At 33.7% G+C, this 18,595-nt stretch overlaps 1 protein-coding gene across 4 annotated transcripts; it reads right to left on the bottom strand.

The window, feature by feature from the left end:
• Positions 1 to 897: 897 nt before the first annotated feature.
• Positions 898 to 11,345, bottom strand: LOC122589374 (MADS-box protein SVP-like). 4 transcript variants are annotated; one of them, XM_043761666.1, is made up of 9 exons: positions 11,315 to 11,345; positions 10,723 to 10,921; positions 2,851 to 2,932; positions 2,171 to 2,232; positions 1,963 to 2,062; positions 1,797 to 1,838; positions 1,472 to 1,519; positions 1,212 to 1,363; positions 898 to 1,085 (listed from the first exon to the last, which is right to left on the bottom strand). In XM_043761666.1, exons 2-9 carry the CDS (start codon positions 10,908 to 10,910, stop codon positions 1,067 to 1,069), a joined length of 693 nt encoding a protein of 230 aa, XP_043617601.1. In that variant the 5' UTR covers positions 10,911 to 10,921; positions 11,315 to 11,345; the 3' UTR covers positions 898 to 1,066. The 4 variants fall into 4 exon arrangements, with proteins under 4 accessions (XP_043617601.1, XP_043617599.1, XP_043617602.1 ...); XM_043761664.1 differs by lacking the exon at positions 11,315 to 11,345 and adding an exon at positions 11,156 to 11,236; XM_043761667.1 differs by lacking the exon at positions 11,315 to 11,345 and adding an exon at positions 11,156 to 11,176 and having other exon boundaries at positions 10,723 to 10,913.
• Positions 11,346 to 18,595: the final 7,250 nt, after the last annotated feature.

The raw sequence follows: 18,595 nt of genomic DNA, 5'->3' as shown, positions 1-18,595 counted from the left end.
AGATTCAGGTGAGAAAGCTGAAGGGAAGTTGAGGGAAGCAGTAATGATACTCGAGCAAGAGAGGAAGAAATTGGAAGAGACGCCGGATTTGAAACTTGAAAACAATACAAAAAGACTGAGACAAGCTTGCTTTAAGGCCAACTACAAGAAGAGAAGGACAATGGGGGCCATGGCAGCTTCGGCTTCCGTGACATCTAAAATTGGTTCACAGCAATCAGTGTCTTCGTGTTCTAGTACTTGCAGTATTAACCCCACCGGTTATGAAGTCATAGATGATTATTACGGAGATGATGAACAAGAAGAGATGAAGTCTGTTCTGTTTTCAGACTGCCTTGCTCCAAGCACCACTTACTTTTAAGAAGCACGGAACTTTTTTGGAAATGTGATGAACTTTAGATGAGTAGGTTATCAGGTGTGGTTCATGGGGTTTTATTTCTTGTAATAGCTAGCATCTTGCTAGCTTTTTATTATTACATATTTTCTTTTAAAAATACTCAAAATGGAAGAACAAGTATATCTATTTATCAGATTTTGTGCACTGCAATTTTATTTTTATTTTTTGGTGCAAAAAAATCAACTGTTCAATGCTTTTTGTAAAGTGAAAAATGATACACTTGTGTGCTGCAAATTAACCAGCTGGTTGCATATTTGGGTATTTAAGTACAACTTTGTCCTAAAATTGAAGAAACCAGACCTCCAAAAGAGAGAGCACGAATCTATATGACTACATCTGCTCATGGTTGTTAATGATCCATTACATTCAATTTGGCAGCGGTTTTCATATATGATTAATAGTCACAGTCATTGATTTATGAATAATGTACACAATCTTTTTTAGTCCCATATACATGTCTATATATACTCTAAATAAAGCCCAAATTGACTATAGAAAAAACATTACTGCAACTGTGCAACACCATGAAATTTATTTGGTTATTATTTCATCAAAACACAAAGATAACCCTATAGTTTATTCAAGTAAAAAACAAACATTATCAGTGAGCCAATAACCTGTGTTAAACGATGGTTGGTTGCCTTTGGAGTTGTCTTATTTCACCACATCAGCTCAATCAGAAAAAGGTTGCCTGAAATGGATTCAGAATCTCATGTCTTGAGAAAACACAAGCATGTTTCTATATATGTATTAAATTTGAAAATTCTATAATAATTATATAACAAAAGTGTTGGGCATGTTGGCGCTTCATTCTTACCCAAGTTTTAGGCAGGTATCCGAGTTGCTACTGTTGCACTTATGAGAAGGATCCGTTGAGCTCAGGCTACTAATACTGATAGTTAACTCCAGCGAATGGTAATGACCGCATTGGCCATGTATAATCCTCTGACCTACAGATTTTTCCATCATCTAATACCGAAAAATTCAAAGCTTAGTAACTCTGCTGTTCATTAGTTAAATAGGGAAAAGCAAAAAACCACACAATTTAAGATATGAGAAAAATTTAGACGCTCTTACCACCAACTGTTTTTTCAATTGTGCATTCTCTTCCAGCATCTGAGCTTCCTGGATATTCATTTTGGTCAAATTATTCAGTTAGGGTATAGATTTTACTTATCATATATATCTTAAATTTATCACTCAAATTTATATAGGAACTGGCAATATATCTTCACTAATATGTTTGTGTCCTTATTTACTCAACTATGTAGTATTCATAAATGTTCTAATTAAGTTCCTATTACCTTTTGTCACTAATAAAGGTGTGCAATTCATTATAAATAGTACTAGTGTATGAAAATAAAACTCAAGTTAGAACATAAAGGTGTGGCTGATCCATGACCTTCTGCTTTAGAGTATTGATATCTTCTGATATTTTTTCAGCCTGAAAGTAGAACATTTTGAAGTAAGGAAGTATAATAAACCTTCACGTTCGATAACAAGTAATTAACAAACTGTGCGCTAATCATGGAACAAGATGCCAACACAAACACACACACACACCTCACCTTTGCTTTTACTACTGCAACCAATCTAGATTCAATAATAGCCTCTAGTTTGCTTAGCTCCTTGAGATCAAGTCCTTGAAGATCTTCACCTTTCATTTGCCTATCATTATCATAATTGAGCATTTGATTTGGGTTTTACTATGATAACTCAAACTTCCAGACTCTGATTTATGGAAAAATATATAGGGAAAGAAATAATAATTTGTACCCCAATTCACGGCGTTTTTCTGCAAGTTCTTTGCTCAACATGGCAGATCTTCTCAGTGCAACCTATCACAAAAACTTTCATAAATTTGAAGATATTTCTTAACCACCGTGTGATATAAGAACACGATTGACCACTTTGATTAGTCTTTTACTGTTTGATCAGTTCTAAATTTCATATGTGTTTTATATATGTGCTCTCCAATTAGAAAGAAACACGGCATCCAGAACTTAATTACTTCAACTAAATTTAAAAGTCTGATCTAGTGATCTGAGCTTTTGCATTTATATAGAGGACATCAGGACAATCGGTCAATTGCATAAAATGAGTTACACTTGTGTTATTTTGCTATTCCAACATTCTCAACTTCTAATTTATGTATTATCAAACTTTCAATTCTATTCATTACTATTGTGTGTATCCGGTACCTCTAGTGGCGGCCCTGAGAATTGATGTACCTATGCCGAATCAGGATAAATATGCCTCCTAGCGAATTCAGATATATAAACAACTTTTTTTCATACTACCATTATAACTACAAAAGCACAGATCAATATACTACCATTACCCACTCCTAGCTAGTGATTCGCTACAGCATGTTCTTATATTTATATATATTTTTTTAAGGGGACAGTGAACATGTAGTGCATAAATTGACATTGGCGGCGAGAATTGATGCATACCTGTATCTCATCCTGAGATGATTGTTGCGATCCTCCACTGTTCTGGGATTGTAGTCTATGTCGTTCGAGCACTTGATTCATACTTTAAACCAAAGATTTGGAAGTTAAGAATGCATATGATTACTATCTGGACTATAATACAAAGTTTAATGGTAGTTGGATGTCAAGTATATATAATTAAGAGTACCAAAATGAAACTGATTTATTAGGTTTGAGTATTAAAAAGAGCGTAGGTACTCCATTTCATTTGATAAACAAATCTAATTAGCTATAGAAGATGATTATATAAATCTAGCAATATACTACGACGGTTTCTTATAAGCTATGGCGGCAGTTCCCGACAACGGAGGATCTGAAATTTGACCGGGTGGTGTTTTCTAGCGTGAGGTGACCGCATATTGTAAAGTGTGGGAAAAAAGTAAATTTTGTGGCGGTACTAGAGACAACAAAGTCTATGGCCGATGATGTTTTGGTGCAACAACACACTGAAACTGAGGCACCCCTTTCCCTAACCCTATTTCTTTAGTTTTTTGAGAAACTGTAAGTGTAGGGACTGAGAGACACATACTACATTTGGAAGTGTTGCCACAACAACCATGTTCAATTGTTCGCTGATGATTGTGGAGCACTTGACTCAATTTGTGAGTACGAAGGTGATGATGAGGATGAGGAGGAAGCTGCTGAAGAGGTTGAAGGAGGTAAAGAAGTTGACGTTGTTGAAAAAGTTGAAATTGCTGAAGAGGTTAAAGGTGTCAGAGAACTTGAAATGGTTGACGAAGTTGAATGTGTTAAAAAAGGGAAGTGATAATCGTACCACATATTTTGATTCAATTACCACACTGTACATGTTTCTTTGCATACTGTACAAGAATGCAATGCATAATAGTGGTATACTTATCAAATTCTGTGGTACGAATATCACTTTCCTGTTGAAAAGGATGAGTCCAGCAGTGACGATTTGGAAGGTATAGTTGCTGATGAGTACCTGCTACACTCCTATAGTCATGCTAATGAGCAAGAAACCAGTGACATGGAATTAGAGGTTCAAAATGAAGTTCTCACTGAAGATCAACATCATGTAGCTAGTGAACCAAATGCCGTTGAGACCACCACAACCAATACTAAAAAAATGCCTGACAGTTTTGTCCCTCCATCAGTGGATGGAGAACCTATCACTGCCATAGAAGTCAGCATTGCCTCTTCCACAAGTGAAAGGTTGGAAAAGGTTGAAAGACAACTCCAAGAACTCAACAAAACTGCCACCTTGGTAGTTAATCTAAAGGAAAAGGAATCTGATCGGTTTGGTAGAGACTTTGACCAGCTGGTACAACAAGCAAGAATCCAACAACAAGAATATTGATATCATCAAGACCAATTCCAAGACACTTGCTAAAAATCAAAGACGTACATACTTGCTGGCTCAGAATGTCCTTCACCGAGATCAACGAATTCTCAATGCTAAAGCCTCTTCTCTTCAGCGACCTGCAGCTTCACTACCCATGTTGCAAGAAGAGCTGCTTCAACAAGTAAAGCAGTTGATTTTGAAATACAGAATTTAAGCGAACTGGTGGCTCCACTTGCTGCCCAACTCGAGAAACAATCCCAAGCATTTTCTTCTCTTGAAAAGAAATTCGCTAATCTGCCAAAGCCATATGCCTCATTTACAGAAGTTGACCGGCTAAGGCATGAACGGATGGAGAAAGAAATTGAGATGAAAACTTTGCTTCAGCAGCTCGTTAGTCTTGCTGCTGACAAAGCCATGACTGTGGAAGCTGCCATTGATGAGGCAACGTCCAAAGGGGGGGGGGGGGGGGGGGGGGGGGGGGGGAGATTGAGAAAGAAAGATTTGTTGGAATGACTCCTGCTGGTGAAACGAAGGTCACTGTAAAAGCAACAACAACGACAACTGAAGAAATATCTGTTGAAGTGACTCCTGCTGGTGAAAATGAGGTCACTGGAAAAGCAACAACTGCAAAAAAGTCTGTTGAAGTTACTTCTACTAGTGAGGATGTCACTCAAGAAAAAGAAAAAACAACTTCTGTTAGCACTTGGGAGATTGTTTCAGTTGCTGAAGAAGCCCAGCTAGTGTTGTGGGGGAGCAAAGAATGGTTTTACATGCTTCTGTTAAGGGGGAGCAACCAGTTGACTAGGGGTGTTAATCGGTTCAGTTTTTGGTTATTCGGTTTATTTGGTTCGGGTTTTGCGGTTTTTTTATTTTTATTTTTCAAAACCAAAACCTAATTCAAAATAAAGAAAAACCAAACCAAAAACCAAATTAAAATTCGGTTCGATTTTGGTTTAAAACCGAAAAAATTAAATATGAACTTTTTTTTTTGTCCAAGTGTTCAACCAAAATAGGTTCATAATTTCACTTTCACCAAATTAGTAAATTTAGACATCAAACACAATATGGATAAATAAGTAACATAAGTGAAACCGCTAAACTTTTGTTTGTCATCATTATTAAAAAAATTTCATTGTTTGTCAATTGAATTTTTTAATTTCAAGAAAAAAAGTTGATATAATAAACAAATAGACATTAAAAGTAAAAAATACATTAATAGTTATCCATACAAAAAAAGGATATGTATTAAATATTTTTATTAATACATAACAGTAATATAACTTATTCGGTTTTTTCGGTTTAACCCAAATTCATTATCATAAACACATAATGAAACCAAAAACCAAATATATAATTCGGTCACGGTTACAAACCAAACCCAAAACCAAATTCAAAAACGGTTTTTTTTTTTTGGTGTTTTATACGGTTCGGTTTTACAGTTTAACCGGACAAAAACCAAACCGCGAACACCCCTACAGTTGACTATGATAACCCTTAGCTAGTCAGAGCAACATGGGAAACAAGAGTGACAGCTGAAGCTCAAGCTGAGCAGCTTCCTATGAAACCAATCAAATCAAAGAAACCATCATTGCTGTCACTCAACCTTTATCATCAGCACCTCAACAATCAAAGACAACAACCTTATCTTCAGAAAGTCATCAGATTATTGATGTTCTTAGTCTAGCTGTTGATGGTAAAACTCAAGAAGAGGCTTTTGAAGAACTTGAAAGAAGAAAGAAAAGTAAGGAAGATGAACAAAAAAGCATCGAGTATATCAAGCAGCTAGCCATTCAGGAAAGGAAAACTGTTGATGCTGAAGAGCTTTAGTTGATGAAGAGTGTTGGTCCATTGGAGGTTTATAACTAGAAACAAGCTGATGTCGAAGAGAGGTTGAGTGAAAAGAAGAAGAATATTGAGGAAGAAAAATGAATTTTATTACAAATATGTGACACAAAAGTCGACCAGAGAAGATCATTGGAGTTCAACCTCACTTAGCCAAGATGGGTCGAGAAATAGATTTGAAAATCCAGAGAGTGAGCCAAAAGGCAGTGATGATAAATAAAAATCAGGAAAATAGCCTGGGATCCACTGAATGGTTAGAGATTCATGAGCTAATTAAAGATAAAACGACTCCCAGCTACTCTCCACTCAAAGAACTCATTCATGTATACTTTGTGAAAGCCAAGAAATTTCAAGATAGGTTGAAGACAAATATTTAAGTGATCGGGAATTACTTTGGTGAAACTTCAGAAATTCTTCCCTCATCATCTCAACCAGCAACAAAAAAGAAGCCCACTCTGAAGAGAAAGATAGAGTATCATTTGGCTCCAGTAGATATTTCCCCCAATCCTGGAGATGCTACTTTGAACACAAGCTAAGGCTACCCCTAAGAACTCTCTTTCAAGAAGCGGTAGTTCTTGAAGAGCCATTTGGTATGTTCTACACAAACTTTCAAAATCAAAAACTTGTCTGTAGAGTGGATGATATGGGAAAGGCATCAGTGGGCTTTCGGATGGCCATAAGAAGGAGATGTGCTACAACTACAAACAACCGTGCTTTCATTGACTTAATTGATCAAGATTTGTTGAGGCCCCATGGACAAGCTGATCTAGCACTCAGAGCAGAAAAAATGAAGATAATTGGGAACAAGCAACGAACCAATAGATGTTTTTAGTAGATGTTAATGTTAGTGTGTCGGCATGTAACACTTCTTTTTGTAATATATATAAACATCTTTCTCCCACACTTGTATTATTTCTAAGTCAAAGTCATTCAGCAAATCTTCTTAGCGAATAGGGGAGATTATTGAGTCAAGGATTCACTCGCCAGACTTGGTCGCTGATGTGGGTTAATCAGCGACCCATCAGCGAGTCCAATGATTCTTTGCCAACAATGCATTCTTATCCAAATTGTAAGTCAAGGCGGGAAGAATTCAAACAAGAAGATCAAGACAAGAGTCACATGGTGGTTGTTCCAACTGTATGTACCTTATATGGCAAAGGTGTAGTTGGAAAGGAAAGAAAGGTTTATCTTTCGTACCTGATTTGATAAAGAAGACCAGATGCGTCTGTTGCAAGTACTTCAAGCCAATGGGAATTCGACAACCGCCAACCCCTCACCATCAAGTCACGGATGTATTGCCGTATCTCTTCCACTATATAAGGCAACACATCCCTTTACAATTGGTGTGTTTGTCCACCAAGTGTTTGTTACTAAAGAAAGTGTATCTTTTATATTTACATTTGTTGAAATTTATTGTTTAAGTTTCTAGTTAGTTTAAACTTAACAATTGTAATTTTATTTACATGCTTCTAGTAAGTCAAGTTGTAAGATCGTCCATGTATTCACTGTTTATTCAATGATACATATGATTAGACTCGCATAGATTGTGTTCTTGAATTTTTATTCTTGTTCTTTACTTACTGTTCTTATTTACTTGTCTAGTTAATTAATGCAAAACTAGCAAACTTGTGGACTTTCAGTATATTATAGTAGATAGAACCTTAATTATTGCTAGATTTATATAACAAGTTAGTTTTGTTATAAAGTATAAGCATAGTATTAGAGTTAGTAAATTATTTTACAAGTATAACTGTTAGTTATAAGCATTGTTGTACTTTATAAATAGAGTTAAAAGAGTTGACTCCTTTATAGTTGTGTTTTTCTTTTTGTTTTCTACACTAGTTAAAAAATTGTGTGCAAATTACTGGAGATGGCAAAAATATCAAACAATAACTTTTTATAAAGTCTAAACGTACAAGATTTTAAGCTAAGATCAGGATATTAAACATTTATTTAATGTTGGGGACTAATTAATTAACTATATTTTTATTTTTCTTTTAAAAGGCAAATATAATACAATACACTAATAATTTACACCAGATAATACTAAATTATATTGCCAAGGATTGAACTTTGATTTATACTACAAGGGGCAAGAGGTTTGTCGCCCCACCTAAGTAGTGATGACAATTAACTCTATATATTATTATTTTTTAGAAAGAATAGATAAATCATGTGAAAACATATTAAGACATAAATTATATCAGTATATATATTAACTTGTACGTGATAGAGTAATCTCATTATTTAATCAAGTTTAAAATACTACATATATCTAAGTTGAATAGCTTACATTGCATGTTATTGTGTGATGATAATGATTGACAATGCTAGAAGTTATTTCGCTAATTGGTAAAAATACCAATGACTGCGGTTAATGGATCTTCTCTTTTAGCAAAAAAAAAAAAAAAGAATTGAAAGCTAAATTATCAAAATGTCTAAACTGTAATAAACTTATCTATTCTATATTATTAATAATATATTTACTATATATTATAAAATAAATAGTCCATTTTAATATTTTAAGTTTTAACATTTACTTCTTAAAATGTCTCTCTTATCCAATGTTTTAAAAACCGGTATTTTAGTTATACCGGCGTGGAAAAATTTTCCGGTATTACCGGTATTATCGGTAATACCGGCCGGTACGACTATTTTTAATTTATTATATTTTTTGTGTAAAAATCTTACAAAACTTATTAGAATATAACAAAAATAGTCAAAATGCAATTATAATTTACTCAAAAATAATACCAAATATGTATTTCATAACAAAATATAGGTTTTAAAGTTCACAAGTAACAAAAAATAACATTAAAGTATCATAAAAATAATTTTTTAAAAAAATCAAAATTTATTTTTTGAAAATACCGGAAATTCCGGTATGGTAATACCGAAAAATACCGGGAATACTGGAAATACCGGCCGGTATTGAATAGTGAAAATACCGAAAAAATACCGGACTTAAAATACCGGCGTGGTCTCCGGTACCGGTAATACCGGCCGGTATTTGCCGGTATTTAAAACATTGCTCTTATTTATTCTATATTTACCTAAAATAACTATAATACATTTTCTCTCTCCTCAAACTTCAACTACTCATATTTTTTGCTCTCTCCTCCATAAATCATTTTATTTGTCTAGTTCATTCAAAATCTTTTATCTCAAAAACCGAACATCGATAAATTATAAAATTATATGGGTGTTTTTAAAATTTCATGCTCTTTCATTAGAGAGGTCATTCGATATACTTTCGACGAATTTTTAAATCCGAGGACGGAACCCGTTTGGTAGATCACCCCATCACCGCCACTGCCGCAAGTCCGCAACCGCCATAGATCACCACCCCGCCATCACCGCCGCAACACGCGGGTACCTTTCTCCTCGTAATATATATAGTTTTCTTTTCGTTTGGAAAAAACATTCAACTTACCTTGATAACCGACACATGCCATTGTTACGAGAAAGACTACAATATGGGAATTATTTAAGGACATCCTAACAAGGTGATCTTCCAATAAACCCTAGGCTTATTATAAGGGGTATTTATATATAGAATACATACAATAAGGAAACAAGTTTGAGTTGTAATAAGATCAAACTAAATAATAACATGCATTACTACATTAGTAGTATTAATTTTATCAAACAAAATAATAAATTCCTTTGTTTTCGCGGCTTCAAGAAATTAATCCGCCCAGAGCTGAGTTATTCAATTTGGATGGATCATTATTAACGGGTAAAATATGAAATGCACTTAACAACAGCCAAAAAGGACAAAATCACCACATAAGTAAAAAAAAAGTAACATGCAAATGCTCTACATTAATCATATAATTAAAAACTACAATTAACCTTACAACACCAGCCCTATAAGAAACTGTGTGAATCTATGAAATGGCTGTTCGATCAATCGATACTTACACTGAATGTTATTCGAATGCCCTCTGATGTGCTAATTGTTTTATTTATCTGTATAGGGTGTTTCTATATACTAAATTATTACTAGCTCAAACCCTAGCCAGCTAGCATCAAATAACAGAAATAATCTTAGTTAATAAAATAGACTAATGAAGTAGTGATCAGTATATAAAGATTAATGACTATTATTAGCTAAAAATGAGAGTTGAAAGATTGCTCAAAATGAGTTCATTTCTGAGGGGGATTAATAAGTACAATGAATCTTTCAAATGTCACGTTTATATATGCACACGTACTTACCTAATTAGATCTCTCTTTATATATATAGTACTACTACTACTACCATATATATACTGTGTACATGTGATAATCGATGCACCTTGCCAGCTACACTGATAACACCATGACTACTTCGGATCCATCTATCTGTCCTTTTTTTTTTTTTTTTTTTTTATAGAAATCATACTTTAAATTGATTAAAGATAACATTTCCTTTTTGAGATACAAATATATATAGCTAATGATGTTCAGTCATATCAAATTAAATATGTTCGCTATAACCATGACCATATCCTATTGTTTCTTTCTATTTTCAAGTTTTTTTTTACCAAAATAGAAAGTGCACCAAAAATTATACTTATTCATCTAACAGTTTAAACAAAGGAAAATAAAGTTCAAAAAGATTGTTTAGTTGGTAGATCTGCTATATATTGATCATATGCTACATTGCAACATCATTATTTATATCATAACTATATATGTACCTTAGAGGGGAGTAGTGAAAGAGCTTCCCAGTGGCCGAGAAGACGATGAGAGCCAAATCGACATCGCAAAGAGTAGACAGCTCTTGAGCCTTCTTAAAAAGCCCTCTTCTTCTCTTTGAGAAAGTCACTTGTCTTGCTGCTAAGTTTTCTATCTTTTTTATCTGAGTTTTTTGTCTCACCATCCTCATCTACTAAACACCTTCCAATCAGAAAAAAAAAAAAAAAAAACCAAGAAATATATGAAATCAGCTACAACACAAATTATATATGCAGTTTAAAATTCATCACAATAATAAAGCAAAATTTTAGTGAAAGCAAAAGTGTATAAAGAGAAACCCTTTGATGATGAACTGAAGAAATATACTAATTAACAAATTATTAGCCCTAGCTAGCTAGCTAGCATACAGGAATAGCAAAAGTAGAAATCATGCACCTTGTTAATTAGAGGAATAAAAGAAGCAAAGAAAAAGGCATATATTCAATCCTTAACAAGTGGATAGATATATAGCATATATATACAATACATAATGTACTCTCTTCTTTCTATATTAGTGCTCATACGTATTTTATTTTCCCCTTTTTCAGTTTTTACCTTAATTTAGATTAACATGAGGACAGTGAATATCTATCCAAAATCAAAACAACATTAAAAGATGGCTATAAATAGAAAAAGTCGAGTTATAAAGTACTAAAGTAATATATGTGGTTCATCTTCAAAATGAATTGAATCAACAAACAATTCATTTAATATATCATCAATATATATTAAACAAACTTAATTAACGGGGTTTTAAGAAAGGGACTTAAGCTATTGGCTAACTTTTCTTTAACTATACCTTTTAACATATTGGTGTTTGTGATTATAAAGATCTTAGGACCACCATGCACCCATCACCTCACCTATACGATCATATATATATCAAAGTATGGTCTAAATAGTTTTCTTATTTTTAAACGTACAAAGTACAATATATATGTAATTAATAAAGATTTTTTGTGGTTCAAATCTTGTTACATGCAAATGTGGCAAGGAGGTTTTAGTAATGTTATACTCATCTACACATGAGAGAGCAAATCCTTTAGGGCATTGCCAAGATCAAAATGCTGGGCGCATCAAAGTTGAGGGTGTTAGCCATTTATCCGCTTTGCCTTATAAAATAAAATATAAAAAAATACTACATTATAAAACAATTTTTTTTAACTAAAAAGTTGATAAACTAAAATTGCCTCTATCTTTTATTCACTATTGTAAATATTTTCATTTGAAATATCTATAATACCTACATGAAATACCTATTATATCATTAATGAAAATTTATTTACAACATCTACCCACTCTTAAAACAACTGCACTACTTATGTTATATCAATAACTTACACTACTCACCAATGTCGCTGTCGCCACCACCTATATATAGCAAACATAAACTAACTTGTTTACAATGGGCACAATATAAACAAGTACTAATCAAGTTTAAAAAAAAAACCAAAAGATATTAAAAAATAACTCATCATATCATGTATCAATGTATGTAGTCTTCCTTATTTTTGTGTTTTCTAAGGGACAAGGGTGTAGTCGGCTTATTTTATCGGCGTATGTATCTCGGCAAGGGCAAACATTGGCAAGTTGGATCAGCAAGTTAGATCGGCTACATTGGGTCAAAGCTAGTGAACGTTAGAAGCGTCTATTGTGACCGTTTTTTTGTTTCTATTTAAATTTGAACTTTATGAGCGGTTGTTATGTTTTTTTTTCTAACTTCTATATATACTATATCTCATACACAAATATTTTAATCAAACAACCAAAAAACAAACATACTATCAAAAAACAAACAAACTAATTATATTATCAAATTTCATTAGCCAAAATTTCTTACGACGAACAACTACCCGTAGCAATAATCCATGAATTTGAAAGTTCTGATTTCTCGTCGTCGTCTGGCGGCTTCGAGTTCTTGGCTTCCGTTGCTCTTGCAGCCTTAAAAGAAGACACTACACCTTCTTCTTCCTTAAACACACGAAGATTTATTTGGAGAGATCGGTACACGGCTCATGCGAGATTGATGGCCATGTACTTTTAGATGATCCGATGTTTGAGGAAGATGTTTTTAGTACGAGATATCGTATGTCGAAGCGGTTGTTTATGAAAATCATAGAAGATATCACTGCATCATTTCCATGGTTTCGGTATTCAGTGAATGCGGCGGGTATTAAAGGGTTCTTGCCAATTCAAAAGTGCATATGCGAACTACGAAAACCTCACCGATAACTATGATGAGGGGTTGTCGTTCTCTACCAGAACTGCACGTAAAGTTTTGCATCGCCATAAAGCTTCTTTTTGGTGAAGAGTATTTGCGTTCTCTGACTAGACACGATGTTGTGCGTTCATATGAGGCGCATGAAGCTAGACATCATTTTTCTGACATGATCGGTAGCATCAACTGTACCCACTGGACTTGGAGAAATTGCCCACATAGTTTGCGTGGGCAATACCGCAGGGGTGATCATGAACGCCCGACTATCATACTTGAGGCTGTTGGTTCCTATGATTTATGGTTTTGGCATACGTATTTCGGTGTTGCAAGGTCAAACAATGACATCAATGTGTTGAAGCAATCGCCATTAAATGTTTATTCCCGAAGTGAATAGGAAGTCTCTAAGTACGGGTTTACTGTAAACGATCGCAGTTACAGTAGATGATACTATATAGGGGATGGTATTTACCTACCTTAGTCTTATTTTGTGAAGGCATATGCATACCCGGTCACTCATAAAAAGAAGTTTTGTTTTGTGTATTTTATGTTTTAAATAAATGTAATGTTTTATTTAGTTGTATTGTTGTTTTTACGTTTAATGAAACTTTAGGGTTTGTTTGGTAAATATCAAATTGACAAACTGGCAAGAATTGACACCCACACCACACTTTTTGGAAACAAATTGGCAAGTATTGGCTAGTTGTTGGCTTGTACACCTGGCGCTTCCTTACTGGATGAAAATTTTCCAAAACTTGCCAAGTTGCAAATGCTTGGCTCTACACCCTTGCCCCTAATAAACCACAACGTCTGAATCATTATAGGTTTAAAAGTTATATTTAGATTACGGTTACAACATATAAAGCCTGGATTGGTGGATGATTGAAGTATATTGAGCATATTTTAAATATTTTAGTTGTTTGCATACCATAGGGATCTGAAATGCGACAACAAATGTGTTTGGATGTAAAGAGCATGGGTGGAAGGGGTTAACATAATGGGTTGGGTAAGCTTTAAAATCCAGAACTATCCCTCACGTAACATGGACATGAGCATCCTATGGATGGACATTGGAGTTTGGACAATTCATGCAAAAAATCATTCTTTTGGCACCAAAAATTCGAATTTTGAAAAGTTTGCACCAAATGTGAAAAAATGTAATGATATAATGTCCAAAAATGAAATTAGTTGTAACTAATTTATATATGGATATGTAGAAAATAAGGGTCCAAATCTTGGCTTCTACTTGCAGTTAAAAAAAAGAAGAAGAAAAAGATACGGGTGTATAGACCTATCAATCCCGCCACTAAATTTGGGGGAAAAAAGTCATTATTTCATCCATGAGTCTCTTTCTTTAGTTAATTTCACATTCTAAGTGCGTACGTTTACCATATGATCCAAAAGGTTATGAGGACAACAAAATAAAAACAGACTTTTGAGTGTTGTGTTTTTACCGTTTAAGATGTTAGCCCAACAACTAAATATGATCCGATCCAAATAATGTTGTCAATATGTTTTGAAGAACAACACAATTTGACGAAACATAAAACTAAATTAGTTTGTCGACTTGTAAGATAAGATATATATTTTTCAATCAAGACGACACAAAAAAAGTGAAAGTTTGGTATTATAATTATAGTATCATTAATTGTCAAGTTAATGAATAGTGCCAGTGTGCCACCGCTATGTGCCGCTGTTCTACTGAATAATGATTTTATAACCCGCATCACTATTTGACTTTTGCAATATTGAATTTTGTTTGCATTTTTAATGGTTAAGGTTTTTTTTTTTTTCCAGATTTTTGGTGAATAACAAATCGCATGCATGGCGATTTGCTATTTGTTCATATCACACTCTGTATCAGTATTTGGATTTTGCCACATCGCATCCTTTTTGGATTTTTTTTACGGGTTATTTTTATGTTTTTTTCACACTTTTTCCCTTTTAAGTCATCCAACTTTTTTTTGGCACACCCCGTACCACTAATTGCAGTTTACTACATTGCATCTGTTTGAATTTTGAACTAATATATTGATGTTATCATCTTTCAGTTTTTCTAGTTTTTTTTCATAGATATTTTTTGAATACCAACTCACATGCGTGGCGAGTTGTTATTCGCGCATGTCACACCCCGTACCACTATTCGGATTTTTTTCACATCACATTCTTTTCAAATTTTTCTTTATAGTTACTTTTTGGTTTTTTCACACTTTTGTTCCTTTTGAGTCCTCCAACCTTTTTGTGGCATACTTTGTACCACTTGCATTTTGCTACATCGCACTTACTTGAATTCTAAACTAATATATTGATATTTTTGTCATATCACATCCCGTTTGGGTTTTTACTACGGGTTACCTTTAGTTTTTTTTCCACACTTTTAAACAAACATATTCTTGATAGTAATTAAGCAATCAAAATTTCAATGCAAACATATTAAAATGGTGTTACCGTTTCAGCAGGACAATTGAGATCCCGCAACACATGGTATAAAACTTCTAGTTCTAATAATTTATTAATTTCAATAATGTTGTATATACACACTTTTCATGATAAACAGTGTATTTTATTTATATCATACGTTGTATGTTTAGATGTATTTCATTTTCTAGTTAGATCCCACGAAATGGTTTCCCAAGCTATAAGGCCCAAATTCCTTGCAGTTCCATATTTTCTTTGATTCTTGAGAAAATGTAACTAAATCATCCCAATATCATATCCTACACTCGATCGATCTTTAACATTTGATCAATGAACTTGTCAAAATAGTAACGTTCTTTGTAATGATTCTTAAAAGATATTGAGAAATATCTTTAAACATATCTAGCAAGCATAATCCCATCTTTAATTATCTTCAGACAAAACGGAAATCGAAAAGAGAACGTGAGAGGTTGGCTTTTTCAAGGGAAGCAAGTATACAAGATGAAAGTACATAAACATGATGCTTTATAGTCTAGGAAACTTCCCATGTGAAATTAATAAGTCCGTACAACTTTGGTTGGGTTTTACAGTACATAAACCAATCATGCAATTGTTTGGTTTATAAATATTTAAAACTTTGGTATAGACACATGATAGATTAAAAATTTGAGATTTTTTAGAAAATAAGTATTATACGTTAACATAATAATAATAATGTTAAACATACCAAATTAATCAATTATATCACCACTAGTATGTACTTCATTCGTCATATATTAAATGTCTAATTTTTAACTTGTCAAGTTTATGCTTTCAACTTTGACCGTAAAACTTTTGTTTATATTATATAGCACTTCATATAAAATATATGAATGGATTGAGTTTACATATACTTTTCATTGAAATACCTTTCATCAACTACTATATAATACAAACAAGAGTTTCATCCCTGTCGTAAATTAATTCTGGGTATTGTTAAGCCAATTTAAGATGAAATTTAGGATGAAAGTTGCAAGTGACCGTCTACAACATGGATGATTTCTGTAATTAACTCTGGGTATTGTTAAGCCAATATACGAGATTACCCATCATGTGTGAATCACGTGACTTGGTTTTAAATGGACGTTTATGGCCAGGACTAAAACGGTTGACGGAGCAAAGTTTTTTGGATTAAAACTGTATGAAAGTTAGGGATGAAATTAACCTGCAAGCTGAGTACCATGACAGGGACGATTTGTGTTAAAGGGAAAAAATTTGACAAGTCGAAATTGAATATTTAATATGAGACGATGAAATATATATATTTTTTACAATGTTGTACGGACATATATTTTATTTTATATATAAAAAGATTACAAATGCGCTGTTATAATTCTTACATATGCATTTTATTATTATCATCTAAAGAATAAACCATGATCAAACATTATGACACTTGTCTAAAGAATAAACCATGCTTAAGCATTATGACACTTGTCACCTGTCTACCATATATCTATGCCTCCTTCCACTATGTTTCTTTCGAATCCAGTGCTTTTCTTTTAGTTCTAGTGTTTGGAAACCCTAACTTAGATTGTGGGTGTTAGGGGTGTGAATCAAGGCATGGGTATGAAAACTTTATTCTTTATTATTCTAATACGTATTTTTTTAATCAATGTTAATGATTTATGGTTTTCAACCACTTTATACGTCGCAAATGATGTCAACACAATTGGTGGTTGCATTTGCACTTTACCCACATGCTATTGTCCTAAAGAGCGTGATTTGAATCAGTGATAAACGTCCGGTTAGAGATTCAATCCTTATCTCATGTAAAAATATTGAAGATTTCTTCATATCATTTAAGTAGAACCTAAATACAGCCTCTTTAATTACTGAAGTAGAGGTAAGATCTGTTTATCTTAAATTCCCTTATGCACTGTCGATATATTAAGACACAAAAACCATAAAAAAACAGCAGTGAGTAGTTACTTTCCACACGCTATTGCTTTAATCCTGGTGATATGTTTATCTGTTTTTTTTTTTTTTGGGAGATGTCATATTGTCACGCTGAGCCTTTGATATAGCATGAACCCAATCATAAAAATATAGAATAATCTAAGTGACATCCATCATTGTATGGTAAAATGAAATACAATTCGAGATGTGTCTCCTAAAAAATAACCACTTTAAACGTTAAGGACTAAATGTATAATGTATATGAGAAAATAATGTGAAAGGAGATTGTCCTTCAAAAAATATATATACCCAATAGTCAATATTATAGGAGATAGAGAGTTTGAATGCTAAGAGTGGAGGGAGCCGAAAGCCTCAGCCTTTTTATCTCCCTTCAAATAACCAATCAAATTACTCCACCTCATTTCAACTTTCCAACCTTTTTTCAACCTTTTTTTAGTGGCAACTGAAACTCCCAACCTTTTATTCACATTTTAATAATTTATCCTTAACATTATAGATTTTACATAACTAACCCTTTTGAAAGGACCCGACTCGATAAACCGAAAACACCAAGATTTTTTTTTTTTACACCCCACTGCGCCGCAGTGGGTTGAGCACTCCCCACGGCGCCGGAGTGGAAAACCTCGGCCCTGAAAGAGATAATACCCCACTGCGCCGCAGTGGGTTTGACACACCCCCACTGCGCCGCAGTGGGAGAAACAGAAATTGTTTACGTGGGATTCCACTGCGCCGCAGTGGGCAAAACCACCCCCACTGCGCCGCAATGAGCCACCTGATCAGCAACTCTAAACCATTTCAACACTTGAACAAACTTGCAATCTTCACAATTCAACATGAACTTCGTAAAACGCATTTCAAAGATGACCAAGAACAATATGGACATATTTTGAACAAAATTACAACATCAACTAGTTTCAAAACCCACGAACACCCTCAATGGGTCATTTACCCATTTTGACGCTATTTTCGTCCAAAGTGCAACTTCACAATGTGCTAAGACTTTACACTTGATCATTCATACACATTTTAACAAAAGCATGACCAACAAATTAGAATGTACCAAGAGCCAAAGGGAGAGGGATTTCTAAGCCTCTAAAGCCAAAAGTGTGTCATTCATCCAAGAATGACCTGATACCTTCAAATGTCTTGCAAAAGTCAACTTCAAGCTCTATTCAATTCTTTCAAATCAACACACTAGTTCCTTCTTCCGGAACTACCTATAAAAGGGTTAACAACTAAAATAT

This window comes from Erigeron canadensis, chromosome 2, assembly GCF_010389155.1.
Source record: "Erigeron canadensis isolate Cc75 chromosome 2, C_canadensis_v1, whole genome shotgun sequence".
Taxonomy (NCBI): Eukaryota; Viridiplantae; Streptophyta; class Magnoliopsida; order Asterales; family Asteraceae; genus Erigeron; species Erigeron canadensis.
This window is presented reverse-complemented; position numbering and strand designations above follow the sequence as displayed.

Excerpts from the sequence above, each read along its gene's own strand:
- LOC122589374 (XM_043761666.1), bottom strand. The coding sequence starts at position 10,910 with ATGAGGATGGTGAGACAAAAAACTCAGATAAAAAAGATAGAAAACTTA. Across the intron at positions 2,233-2,850 it reads CATCTCAGGATGAGATACAG|GTTGCACTGAGAAGATCTGC; the intron begins GTATGCATCAAT and ends TTTTTGTGATAG. Across the intron at positions 1,364-1,471 it reads AATTGAAAAAACAGTTGGTG|ATGATGGAAAAATCTGTAGG; the intron begins GTAAGAGCGTCT and ends TTTCGGTATTAG.